This window comes from Ambystoma mexicanum, chromosome 2p, assembly GCF_040938575.1.
Source record: "Ambystoma mexicanum isolate Mex_15411 chromosome 2p, UKY_AmexF1_1, whole genome shotgun sequence".
NCBI lineage: Eukaryota > Metazoa > Chordata > Amphibia > Caudata > Ambystomatidae > Ambystoma > Ambystoma mexicanum.
Genome location: NC_090923.1, coordinates 770,949,313 through 770,963,246, shown reverse-complemented (window position 1 = coordinate 770,963,246; position 13,934 = coordinate 770,949,313). Strand labels below are relative to the sequence as shown.

General features: G+C 44.3%; 1 protein-coding gene across 2 annotated transcripts in view; it reads left to right on the top strand.

Annotated features, from left to right (window-relative positions):
* The window catches only part of LOC138566775 (cytochrome P450 2A4-like), a 758,785-nt gene that overhangs the window by 117,059 nt on the left and 627,792 nt on the right, over positions 1–13,934 (top strand). For both annotated transcript variants that reach the window (XM_069644423.1, XM_069644424.1), the window contains exon 2: positions 9,145–9,307. In XM_069644423.1, coding sequence (XP_069500524.1) covers positions 9,145–9,307 — 163 coding nt within the window. The remainder of the gene's footprint in view (positions 1–9,144; positions 9,308–13,934) is intronic.

The window sequence follows — 13,934 nt, the reverse complement described above, 5'->3', positions numbered from 1 at the left end:
CACTGCTTCTCCAATAGTACCAAACATGTCCATGTTATTCGCAAGAAGATGTCTATTAGGAATTATACGTTTCATCCGCTGCTCTCAAATTAATGCATAGTCTCAGTTTTCCAGTGTGCTTTCTCACAAACTCACAAAAACGAATGGTGAAACACATTCCGATGAATCCACCCTCTCCATTAATACTTGTTTTTCCATGAGAGAAAATGACTTCTTAACTTCTCCCTTGCAGCAATGGGGATGTTGCTAACTCTATGAGCTACTGGAACTGAATTTGCTTTCATCCTCATCCTTTGCGAGAATTTTCTGAGGAATCCTAGCTCATCCCTAAACACTCAATGCTGTATACGTGTATCCCTCTGTCCTGCAGTTACGTCACTTACTTGTTGCGTCTCCTTTTGCCCTCAATCACAAACACAGCTTCTTTAGCATTGGGGTCAAATTTGATGTTCAGCCTTTTCTGGTTAGACCAATCAAGCAGAGATGAGCTTTCTTTGGTTGACACATAAACCTTAACATTTGTTGTGCACTCTTTAAAACCCAGGGTGGCCCAAAACCAGCCTAACAACTGAATGCATTTCCCTTCTTAAGCCACAGGATTAATGTCTATTCTGCCCATGGACACTCCACCTCTCAAAACCTCACAAAAACTCTCTACAGCATGAGCACACCAGAATCAGTAACCATGTCTATCATAATTCCTTGCAACTTTAGCTGTGCTATGGGCATCTCAGTATATGCATCCTTGTCTTGGATGGATTGCCATGACCGCATCCACCATCTCCTCAATCATGAATGTGCACTCTTACAATTCATGCCATAACTCATCCAGATAGTGATTTGATTCTATTTTGCTCCTGCAGCAACTTGCAAAGGGATCCTTGCAGTTACACTTCTTGCACAAAGATTTCCAAGCCAGGCACTCTACTATTTAGAAATGAAAGAAGCTGTCGCATTCAAAGAATTGTATCCTTTCTTCTCCTTCACTTTTCTCTTTGCGGAAGATTATTATTTTTTTACAAACCGTTTCTTCCTTTCATGCAAGTCATGGTCTGCACTGCTAGAACCTCTGCCAAAGTTTGCGGCTGACTTTATTTTTACTTCAGCGTCTGCTGGAACGGATCCCAGCATATTGACACTGCTTCCATGGAGAGAGCCCCTTTAAATGAGGCCAGGGAGGTGTGGCTGCTACCCGATAGTCCTCCTGGGGGTGGTACTAAGTGGGAGGAATTTATGAGGATGGAAACACCCTGTGGGGCCAGCAACGACTTGTGGGAGAACACAGTATCCCCTCCAATCACCTGACACTGGACCCCCTCCCTACAACAACCACGCCTTTCCTTCACCTCCTCCCTCTCCACCCCTTTCCTCATATGCCATGTATTTTTTCAGTCCAACAAAAGTAGAAAGTACTGAGAAAAGGAAGATCTCTAGTGAGTAACAACATCAGACCTCACTCAGAACTTGGATGAGTAGGAGGCATGGATCAGTACAGAATACTTACCAGAACCACTGTGACCATTCTAGTGGTTCACAAAAGCCAATTGGAAGAAGCCATGTAACAAAAAAATTAAGGACTTGAGGAGGAGCTGCGAGAGCAAGCACAGACCAGGAGTGAAGGCAGAAGCTGACCGGGAAAATGAGAATGGGGGAATAGAGTCCGGGGCCATTCCTGTACGTGATGACAATATGGTCAGAAGGCGGGCTGAAACTCTGGGCATCTCTGCATCCTGGGCAGCATGCAGGGAGGAAACCGCACTGCTGGAAATGACAGACTGTGGAACAGCTGCAGAGCACGAGCCGAGACCCGGAGAGAGCACAGTAAAGAAAACACACTACCAGCAAGAAATGAGAGAACTGCTGAGCTGCTACTGAGGGAGAGAAGCTCCTTAACTCCACCGGAGCCCTGTGATCGAGCCCAGCTGCCCCTGAGGAGCCCACACTTGCACACACTGAGTTGTAAGGTATGAAGGTGCCAGAGATGTGCTGAAGGCCAAAGGAGGTGGTGGCATGAGCTGAGAGGCTGGGAAAAAAGAGTCTGGGACCCTGACACTGTGGAAGAAAGGGTTAAAGGGTTGATTGGACATGGGCTTCTGCTAAGGCTTGGCAGGAGAGTGAACCAAAACTACAAAGTGGGAAAATAAAGTCAGAATTAAGAGTTCTAGACCCACACCCATATAAAGAGAAATGTGCAATTGTTAGAGAGTACCAGCAGTACTTGCTAGGAATTTCAACTGTAGTTTGGGGAGTGCATACTGGCTGTTCTTCTTCTATGCAGTTACTGGTGGGAGGAAACCAGGTATGCCAACCAGGGTTAGGGACCCATCACAGCTTGGGTAGTGCATCCAGGCTGTTCTTATTTGTCACAGTACTTGGTGGGAGGAAACCAGGTCTACCAACCAGGATCAGGGACTCACCTTGGTTTGCGGGGGGTGCATCCAGGCTGGATTTTGTTTTACAGTACCTCGTGGGAGGAAACCAGGTCTGCCAACCTTGGCCAGGGTTTCCTAGCTTGGGAGTGCATCCAGGTTGTTGTTCTTCATTACAGTGCCATGAGGGAGGAACCCAGGTCTGCCAACCAGGGTCAAGGAACCACTCCATTTTGGAAACACATCCGAACTCCTTTTGTATTTGCAACTGTGCTGGTCCACGTCTGCCAATCAGGGTCAGGGACCCAGGAAAAGAGAAGAACCCTGGGAAACACGAAGGGGCTGGAATTTCCCCCAACAGTTGTTGAACTTTACGAGAAGTCTGAACAAGGAGATATTCCCAAATTCTTCAAGATCTGAAGATTTTATAACTGTATTTTATCCAAGGGAAGGGTACCACTCCCTTTAGGTCAGAAAGACCATACTTTGGCTTTAGTTTAAACTTAGAAGTGAGGGACAGAGTTAGGATTCTGACATTGGACATTGGAACATTTGCTTTGGACATTCTGACACTACTTATTTCAGCTGAGTCAGGGAAACCTTAGAGTTAGGGAGAGATAGTTTTATTTTTCCCTTTTGCACTTGCATAAAAGTATTTCATAATCAGCATGACTTCTCTGTGTCAGAGTCTTACTTACACACCCCTACATTGCCCTTTTCTCTAGTTCTTTTACACATTTGCTGCTGTGCTCCTCTTCCTTGGCAACTCAGAGTACTTTGTCTAAAGAGGGATTTACTTTCAACCATAGCACTTCTTGTACCTTTGTATCATTTAATTCTAGCATGTAATTTTCATGCAGGTGCTCTTCTAACATGTTGCCAAAATCACACGCAGTGCCAAGTCCTCTGAGTACTGTGATATATTTTCTCACCAAGCTTCTGCACACGTTTGCCAAAATGATACCACTGAAGTACAATACTGAGTCTTTCATCATAATGCTTATCCAGCATGTTGGTGAATTTTTCATATTCAGTCTGACCTTCTGACTCCTCCTGCTGACTCAAAGCTGGATGATTCTCAATTTGCTGTGCCAAAAGTTTCCTAGGTAGTCTATCAGCAATGATATTGTCCATTCACTTGAGTAATTCGACCTATGTATTGCTTTAACATAGAGGTCAAAATGTTTCCTCCACCTTTTCTACAGCACTTGTGGCTCTCCTTCGGATTCAAGGAAGAAGATAGGAGGCAGCCCTCCCTGCATTGGTGTAAACACTTGTGTATAGGCACGTTACAAATGCCATATCATATCATATCATAACTCAGTTGGACAACAGATAAAACTGCAGTCTCCAGGAAACTATACTCTGTTGGTGTTAGTGTGCACTTTATTCCACAATGCATCATAGATCCGGACTTGCACAGCAACTACCCAATGCATGCTTGCCTAGTGCAAGCTACAACGTTTCCCTTCCGGTGTAGGTAAGAGTTCAAGATGACCTAGCGATCTGCTAGGAAAAATTAAAAGGGTTCACCGCACAGCTCACTGCGGATGCACATCCTACACATATGGGACCACCGCATACAATACGCAAATCACTCTTGGCAATCAGCCCAAAACCGAGACAACATGGAAACAAATTGACTGTCAGCTACTCAATGGGACACCGGCTGTAGGGGCTCCGGCTCATCGCCAGTGAAATAATCAAGTTATACTCTGTAAGTTAATGGAGAGAGTTGAATATTCATCCGTCATTGCACCAACGGCTCATTCTAACTGCTGTTAACCTCACTATGGAATAGGAAATGCTATCTGATTTGCATTCCACATGATGCATATTGAACTTCAATGCTACACATGTACATTGAGAGGACATTCCATGGCAGAAGACTGCAATCTCTGTTAATTTGGCAAATGACCATGCACAGCCATTCATTTTGCCCTGATCATACACTTTTTACCCCTCACCTCTGATCACTTTGATGCTACAAACAGTGGTTTATACTGCTAGATGAATCCTGTGTAAACACTAAACAAATTACTTGGGCACTTATATCTGTTTCAGCCCCCCATTCACAGGTAGTACCAGATAATTGTGCAGTGATGTTCTAAAGCCGGGTTAGAAAATGCTCTTTTGTGCACCATACATGCTGAGGTTCGAATAACACAAAATCAGACCAGTATTTTAGCAGGCTTAATGTAATATTAACAGATCATGCCAAAGACATTTGCTGAAATTTGTGACATTACAATCCCTATTCATTGGGTATGTGTGTATTATCTAGTCAGAACAGCTCATCACAAAACTCTTTTCACTGTGAATTAGTTATTTTCACAGATCTACAGTTGTCCCATGCCAGGCATGAGCAGATCATCCAGTCCTGTTTTTTCACATTGTCACTAAACTGGCAGTATTTCAGTTTTTCACGTTTATAAGTTGGAGACTTTAGGCAAAGGAATTCAAATCATGATTCAACTACTTACTACTGACATGCCAACAGTCCTCTATTGATATGAGAAAATCTGATATCTCTTTTCCTCGTAATGTCTTCCTGTGACACATCCAAATATGTGCTTGGAAGCATTGGGTGAGGTTACTGCAGGGCAGTCAGCCAAAACAAGCTGCCCTGCATGGTAGCATGGAGGGTGACTGTGTGCCAGTGTGCTGGTCGCATGACTGCTGATGCCCATCAGCAGGCATCAGTGGGAAAGGAACACCAGCCAGAGTGGCGTTCCTGGGAGAGCCAATCAGACGGTAAGTTCCTAAGCTCCGGTGAGGGGGCCAGCCCTCAAAGTATCTACCACAGAGTCTGAAAAGATCATTATCTAAAAGGTATTGTGTGAATGTCCCCTTTCCCACCAGCTGGAGGGTGTCTTGTGTGCTGTTTTCAATGGTGCTGACCAATGGCACTATATTAAATTTCTGGCAATCAGCACAAACATTTCATTAATAACAAGCTGTTCTGGGGTGGGCTGTGAATAAAATGTGGTACCACATGGGGAGGTGAGGTGATGGGACTCTATTGAATTGTTTGCTCTAATGACAGTTTCACTAATTAATGTAACTAGGTGGAGGTGGAGGAGTTTGCAAACCAATCAAATGTTGAGAAGCACAGGGAAAAAACTAATCCTCCAACTTGCAAGTGTTTCTCCTGACTTCCGACCATTATATTTCTTGTTATAAAACTGCTTCTCATAGTCCATTCAGATGTCAGCTTCTCGATCAGAGCTAATTCACTGTTCTGTTTGATTTGTGCTCACCAAGCTGTAATAAACAGCATTGTTTCTTGCCCGGTTTGTGCTCCATTGTTTGAGTACATGGTCTTAATTATGCACTAATTAGCGGACCCCTGACTAGATTTTTGGATGCCCTAGTGATATATCTCAGTACTCCCCAGACTACTGGGGGTATCCAAGCTGCCCTCTCTTGGGGCACAGGTCTGGTACCACAGACCTGTCCACAGTACATCACTGAAAAGACCCTGCAGACAGCTAGTTCACAAAGTCTGCCAAGTCCCGAGAGCCCTCATGCCTTTCAATGGAATGGCAAGCCGGTGGTGGTGGCTCAGTGCCGAGGGGACTCAAGACTATCCAGGACATGAGTATAACCATGCAATAAGATGCTTCACCATAGGTGTATGCTAGCAGAAGGGGAAGGGATAGATTGTTTTTATATGTATAGTACGCATCGTCGAGAGAAGGGAGAACGATTGGCTGTAGTAGAGTAGATATTTGAACGTAAATCCCGATAGGAAATGGGCGCTGCTGTGGTCACACATGCAGTAGAGCAGGAGGAGTGTGTGGTGAACTCTGTTAGCCAGGAATGGCGCATAGTACAGGTGATTGTATAATTGCATCATTGGGGTAAGAGTTGTGTTGTTTGTTTCTTGTAGAGAGGGACATGCATGTGGCAGTTAGCATCATTGAGTGGTGAGGGTTTGTGGTTGACAAATCGGCACCCAGAGGTATCTTGTGTAAAAGAACAGGCGTTTCACATTATTAACAGGATGAGTGTGCCGGTTATGCATGGGTAGACACTGGACAATCTTGCACTAACATAGGGAACAGTGAGCCCATGGAGAGGGGCTGTCAAATACTAACATTGAGTGAGTGGTCGGGCCTAGGGAGAGGGCTGTTGTGAACGAGCGGAGTGGCTGGTTGGCCTGTGCAGAGGGCCAGAGTGCACATTGAAGGGTGTGCTTGGGAATAAAGAAAGGAGGAAGAGTTGGGGTAACATAAAAAGGGGAAACGCAGGGTAGTGCAATAAAAAAGACAAGAAAATAATGGCATATACGGTCAGCCCCGTAGACCATATGTGCCGTAAATTGCCCCAGTATCACGTGTTTCCATGCCTGGCCAGGAGAAGGGATGTTTGACAGTAAAATAACAGAGAACATGTTCTTATGCATTAAGTTAAAAAGCAGGCAGAATATATTGGGTCTCTTGAAACTATAGAAGGAAATCAAAGCACAAATTAAAGAAAAAAGAATTGACAGTGGGAGGGGACAGACTGTGCTCACCACCCCCATTCTCCAAGTTATATCCCACTTTTTATGACCAGCCGCAGGGTACACAAACCTGCAGCGTGAAACATCTAAGCGAGATCAGGAGAAAAGCACATGGCAAAAGAGAAGGAGGGACAAAGAGAGGAGATGCATACATGGGGCAAAAGTAGATATCTTGTTTATCAAAAAGAACACATGCCAGCATGTGGATGCATTGATCAGTGAAGCTGAATGGGTTATCGAAGAGAAGGTGAGGAGGAAGGAGAAGGGAGAATGGGTATCTGGAAGAATGTAATTCAGATTAGATGGTGAGGACGGAGAGTAAGAAACGAAAAAATACGATGAAGGGGACAAGGAAGACATATCATCAGACAAAGGGTTAATAGGAGACAAATGGAGGGATGGGGACAGTGACGAATGCACACCCAAAAAACTAAGGAGAAGGGCAAGGAAAGAGTGGAAACGACAGGACAGAGACAGTCGCTGTCGGGATTGGTCCACCTCCTTATGCAGTAGGACGCAGAAGATACACATGGGGTTAATATGGGGTTAACACAAGTTGCCAGGGGGGGAAGGGCAGGGCCAAAAACATGGATAATGCCATTATTACAGAAAGGAGGAGGGGGAGCTCATTAAGTGCCCTGGCAAACAATAGACCGGGATAACCTAATATGTAGTTTACCTTGACTCGTGGTCGGAGCCAGTAAATGGATACAGGCACTAGAGAAAGACAGCGGGGGTGACTTTGGCCATAGGGGATATGAAAAGTTTGTTTGCCGAAATCATAGGAGAACAGGCAGACAAAGTTTAGAACCAGGCAGGCTACAAAAGTGTGAAATTGAGCACCAATGCTCATGACGGAGCTCCATTTTACAATTATCGAGCACATGTCTGGGAAGTTCTAAAAAGCATGTATCCAGACAGCTATGACCTAGGGACAGTGATGACTCATAAAATGAAATAAAAAGATCACCCGGCAGAATATATAAAGAGAGTTCAGGATTTATGGACCCAAAAGACACACAGGTCCTGGGACGAATGTGTACCATTGCTCTATCACATACTAGTGAAAGGATTGCCAACAGAAGTGCAGGCATCCTTAGACAAGATAGTGAGCCTATAAGCTAAAGGCTGGCCCGAAATACAAGCCACAATAATACACTTTTGTAAAAGGAAGCAGGAAATAGAGAGGCAGGCAGCAGAGAATGCTGCGAAGGCAGAAAACAAATGAGTACAACAGAAGCTGGCTAAATACACTATGGAAGGAGCATTGTTAGTGCCAGATGCTGCTGTCATGGTACCAGCACCACAGGGAGGGTTTCACATAGGACAAGCACCACAACAAGGAGGGTACATGCAGCCACAGTATGGGCCACAGTGGGGAATACTACCATAGGGGAACTGCATGCATGTGGGACAATACCCTATAGGAAGAGGGATTTCACAGTGAGGAAGAGAGGGGTATCGAGGAACAGGGTATAGGGTCTTCAGACTATGCTACATATGTCAGAACATGGGACATGTAGCACACATTTGTACGTTTCTGCAACAGGCACAGCCACAGGTAAACCAAGGAGCACAACTGCAAGGTCTCCAGTGGCAGCAGATACAGAGTCCTCCAGTGCAGGTACAAGCACAGCCCCAAGGAGGAACAACTGATAGCTGCTCAATGTTCCCAGCGGTGACCAAGCCACCCACAGTAGCAGTGGGAACCACACTGGTGCTAGGGCAAAACCTGGTTCCCCACTACACAGGAGTCAGTGTCAGAGGAGGGAATGCTTTTCCCTTCCCGCCTTATAACATACAACAACAGGCCCCCTGATTTCCCCTGACTACACTATCATCAGTAATTATATAGTGGTCTCATTTATTTTCATTGTTTTTTTTTTCTACTTTCCATGCGCATTCAGTGTCGCCTCAATAAGCAGTCCCAATGCATTATCACAGTTTTGTCAAATCATAACCTTTTATACAGCATCTAACATCTGATGGTGCCCAGTACAAAGAACATGATTTATTTCAAGATCTAGATGTCGCCTTCTCATCTCTGTTTTCGAACCAGTTTACCATTTGAATAATAGAACCACAAATCCCAGAATTGTTTTAAATGTTAATTTGAATCTTGGTGGAATTTGCAATTCATTTACCTGAGTCATTTGAGTGTTAAGAACTATAATATGTAAAACAATGTTGTGCTCCATATCAGGGCACAAAGGAAAGATGTAATCCACTCTAACAAGTATGCCATTTTGCTTTCTTTTTGATTTACAGCTGAGTCGGAAGTACGGGCCAGTGTCCACAGTGCACCTTGGCTCAAAACCAGTGGTGGTGTTGTATGGCTATGATGCTGTGAGGGAAGCCCTGGATGATTATGGTGAGGCGTTTTCCGGAAGAGGACCCTCACCTGCATTTGATAAAGTACTGAAAGATTATGGTTAGTAATTCATAGAATTGCACAATGTATATTTAGAGTGGTGTATTTGCAACCACATCTATAGTTTGTGACTTCTGGGCTGAACCTGAATGTTGTAGGAGATGGAGGGACTGATTTTTTTCAGTGAACAATGAAATAGTTGGAATTTGTAGTGTGTCTCCACCATACAATTTTGCATAATTATGACATTTGATTTTGCCTGTGTCATGCAATTACGCATGATATTTTGCCAATTATAAAAAAATGTAAGCATTGCATTTTCTGTAAAGGCTGCAAAAACAGTCAAAATAGATGTAAAGGTTTACTCAGCAAACAATATTAATTGATTGTATTCTGTTTGCTAAGTAGATCTCCAGCAAAACATCATCTGCTGTTTTCTTTTCAGCTTGCATAAAAATATAAAACTTCTCATTGTTGTTTTCCATTTACCCTATGGGTAAAAGTAACTTGAAGATAATCCTTTGCTGAAGATTCCTTCAATAAACACTATTGAAGCTCTTTACTAATTCTGGGTGAATAAATGTGTCCAGACCTCGAATAGCCTGAATATTCACTGTGTCCTGGTAATTCGGATTTCAGTTTAACGTTTAAGCTATTGGGTTAAGTGTATGATTATTGATGGTTGTTGTTAATATTATTATTATTATTATTATTATTATTATTATTATTATTATTATTATTATTATTATTATTATTATTATTTTATTTCTTGAGTGCAGAACTAGCTTTGGGAAGTAATGGAAAGCTTTGCAATCATAGGGTGAAGAACAAGGTTAGGGCGCATAGAAACAAGGGAGTGGGTATCTAACAACAGGGTAGATGGGTAATTGTCAGAAATTGATCTAAAGGTAACTAGGGGTGGTAACTGTGAGGATTAGATCAGATCACCCAATCACAGGTAGGATGGGGTGTTGCGGTTGTGTGGACAGTTGTTTTTGAGGAGCCATTCCTTGAAGGGGAGTGGCCTGAGCTCCCTCCTGAACTGCAGAAGTGAGGAAGTGAGTCAAATGTTGATGGGGAGGAGGCCTACCTTCTGGTTTTTTTCATGTCTGCACATGATATTACTCTTAGTGGATTTTAGGCCTCTGGAAAGGCTGAGTTTCTCAGTGAGGTAGTTTGGTTACTTCAGGGGGACAGCCTTGTAGATTATGCAGCAGGATATGATGATGACACAGGCTTGCAACTGGAGGTAATGCAATTCGATGAGGGTCATGGTTATGTGGTCGGATTTGTGGAGTCCTTTGATGAGTCATACTGCAGCATGCAGGACATATCTCAGGTAGCATGGATAGTCACAGGAAGGTCTTCCAAAAGGGCACTGCCACCATCCAGGTTGGAGAGGACCAAGGCTTAGAAGCAGATTTTCTGGAATGAAGGGCATGATTTTCCTCAGGCGAGACAGTTGGTACCAAGCCCTTTGTGTCTTCCTTGCTATGTGCTGATTTAAGTAGAGATGTCTGTCAATGTCAAACCCATGGGACTTGGCAAAGGTGGCCAGCTGGGGTGTGATGCCCTTGAGGTGCATAGCAGATAGCCAGGTCTGGATGTCCAGGTGTTGGTTGTTGGTCAGTAGTAGGAATTTAGTCTTGGAGGGGCTGAGCTTCAGGTAAGCACTGGACATTCACAACCTGATCAATGGGAGGCAGGCCTTGAGCCTGTGGGTGTCTTCAATTGAGGTTATCTCAGAGGTGGCCTATGGGGGCAGCATGTGCAGTGCCCCACCTGTTTTTGCACCCCAAAAAATGTATTTTAACTGAGTGACTCACTCACTGATACTGCAAGGTTATGAAAAGGAAACATGCAACTTACACGTTTCATTTTCATTGATGCAGCAGCATGAGTGAAAGCCCACATAATTTGGACTCGGTTGCATCCTGGCTTGCTTTTTCTGCATTCTATCTTGTGATGAGTGATACCATTTTTGTATTTATTTTATTTCGCTGGACATTTGTAGGGCTCCTAGGCTCCTATACACAAGTGTTTCCAGGCGCGACAAGACAAGGGCGGGGGGGGGTGTAGGAAAGAACAATAGTAATGGTCATAATAGGCCATGTCACATTCTTACCGTGTAAGTACAGAGACAAAGACGTGCAGTGGTGGGGGGGTGTAAATAGGGGGAGGGCTGGCATGGGGAAGCGGGGCCAGGACAGGGTGAAGTGCATGAGTGCGGGGCCTAGGGGGCTGAGCAAGTGCTGAGGGGAACCACGAGGCCAAGTGTTGGGGGATAAGTGGGAGAGGGAAGACAATTGTGGTGGACCAGATTGAGGCTAGTCCAGGAAGGGTGACCGAAGGCAAGTGCTGGTTACAGATGCTGGGAGAGAGTGGTCAAAGGAGGACCTGGGCCCTGTAACACCCATGAGGGACCGGGCACCAGGCTCACCTGTAGACAGACATTAGCGGGGGAGGGGGAAGGAGGAGGAGAAAAGGAACATCTGTAGAAGTTTCCAGATTTTACGAAGATCTGGCTCAAGTCTGAGTGTGGCAGAAGATACAAACTGATATCTTCACAAAGTTTGAAGTATGTTGTGTGGCGTCCAAATAGTTGTTTGGAGCAGAATGGTTTCCAAATGCAGAATACTGCCAAGCCAGTTCAGCAGTTGAGGCGACTGGTGCTGTGTTGTTATATCTTCAAACCTGCCAGTGCCTGTAAATGCAAAAGCTTTTTACAATTCCTCTGCTAAATGTATTGTAAATGGTGTTGTTAGTTTAAGTTACTTTCTTTTATATATATCGATGGATGGATTGGCTCCCTCACTTCTATGTGTGGGAATTTCTGACCACATAGTGAAAGTTGGTTCTTCCAGCACCCTAGTGTGAACATATAAAGTTGGAACCGGTGGAAATTGGCACCTCGGAGTGGGAATATGATGTGCACCAAGAGCAGTTCTCTGACGTAGTTCACACTGCAATTGCAAATCGTTTTAACTGTGTACCAACCAACCTTGATTCGGCCATGATTCCCTGACATATTAGCCGTAAATAAGAATACTAAACATTTCTCTGATGTATTTTAGCTGCATATAAGCAAGCACAAATCCTACTCCAACCTCCAAGACGTGTCTGACATTTTAAAAAGCGACAGCGAACTTCCTTTCTACCAGAGAAATCATTGTCAGTGTTAGGGAGAATTCTCCAGAATGGCTAATTTCCCTTACCTACTGAGTACCTCAGCAGCTTTGCTGGATTTCTAGGATTTTTTTCTTTTTACCTGGTAAGAGTGTGAGCCTTTTTCTCACTCTTACATGTGTTTTGCTGTGTGTGTTTAACCTTTTTGAGTTCATAGACTGTGGAGCTTCACCTACTCCATAGGCATAATTTTTTTACTGTGTGTTACACAGCACCGTTAGTGCAGTGGCACAGGGTTGTCTTTTTCAGACTTTCCTATTTAAGCTCAATTTTATGGGACTGACTACTGTCTCCCAGAACATGTAAGTTGCCATTGACTTTATTAGTCTTTTTAAATTCACAGACCCAGTACAAACTATCTTACATAGAGTACTGGAAAGGGTTAATAGTCATCCCTTTTTGTCTGTCTCTAATGGAACATTATTTTGTTCCCCTTTCTTTAAGATTTGGCTGGTGGCAGTGGTATCTACCATCTTTTTGTCTACCACGATCTATTTAAATAGCCTGGGTACTGTTTTAGGCTAAGTTAGTAGCCTCAAACCTAAATCCGCTGGTCCCCATATACTTTTATTTGGTTCCGGATGGGTTTATTCGCCATTTCTTTTTGTAAAGGTCTTTCTCGTGTTTTACCCTGTGCGTCAAACCAGGTTTGGTTCCTTTGTTCGCTGTCCTTTGGCGGGCTTCTGCACAGAAGCCCTCCTTAGGCGCCTGAATGTCTGAGAGGGACAGGTTGTGCGGGAGGGATTTGAGACTCCCTGAACAGGGTCTCCTTTGAGACCCATGTCGCATTCTGTATGATTGGCTGTGGTGACTGTCCCGCCAGGACAACCACCCTGCTGTGTGAATGGGGGAAAACTGCATAAAAAGCAGGTCTCTGGGACTGAGAAGGCAAAATTGCACTTGGATCGAGAGAACCGAAGAGAAGCGACAGAAGATGACCTCTACCATGACTGAAGAAGCCTTGCTGCGGGTCCGAATATCCAAACTTCGACGACAGGGAAGATATGCAAGGAATCTTCTCCCCTTGAGCTGGTAGGACCAACCAGTTTGCCAAACTACAAGCCAGGCCTCCCTCCTCTGCTCGAATTTGCTGTGCAAAGCTACAGTGAACGAATAGCCAGAAGGACCGGATCCTGCTTGGGTTTTAAGGAGCGCACCTTTTATTCGTTGCTTTGCTCTGCTGTTGGTTTCTTCCCTGGGCAGTGCATGACCCTCCAGTCTTCCTACTTTGTGTGAGTCCGACAGTCACTTCATGAACTGTGAGTCTGCCAGAGCCGCCACAGCCTTCTTCTTCATTTAAAGTACTGTTCTAACCCGGTTGTTTGTTCCATCCAACAGCGGTCAAAGTGTTTGAAATCTTTTGCCAATCCGAGGGCTTGTCCTTCTCTATTCTTTAAAGTAACTTTTCTTCTGACCAACTTCATTCCAAACTCTTGGCAAAGTCTTAACCACAAATTACTCTGAACTGTGTGATCCTCTGCAAAGACTCTGGTCCATTGAC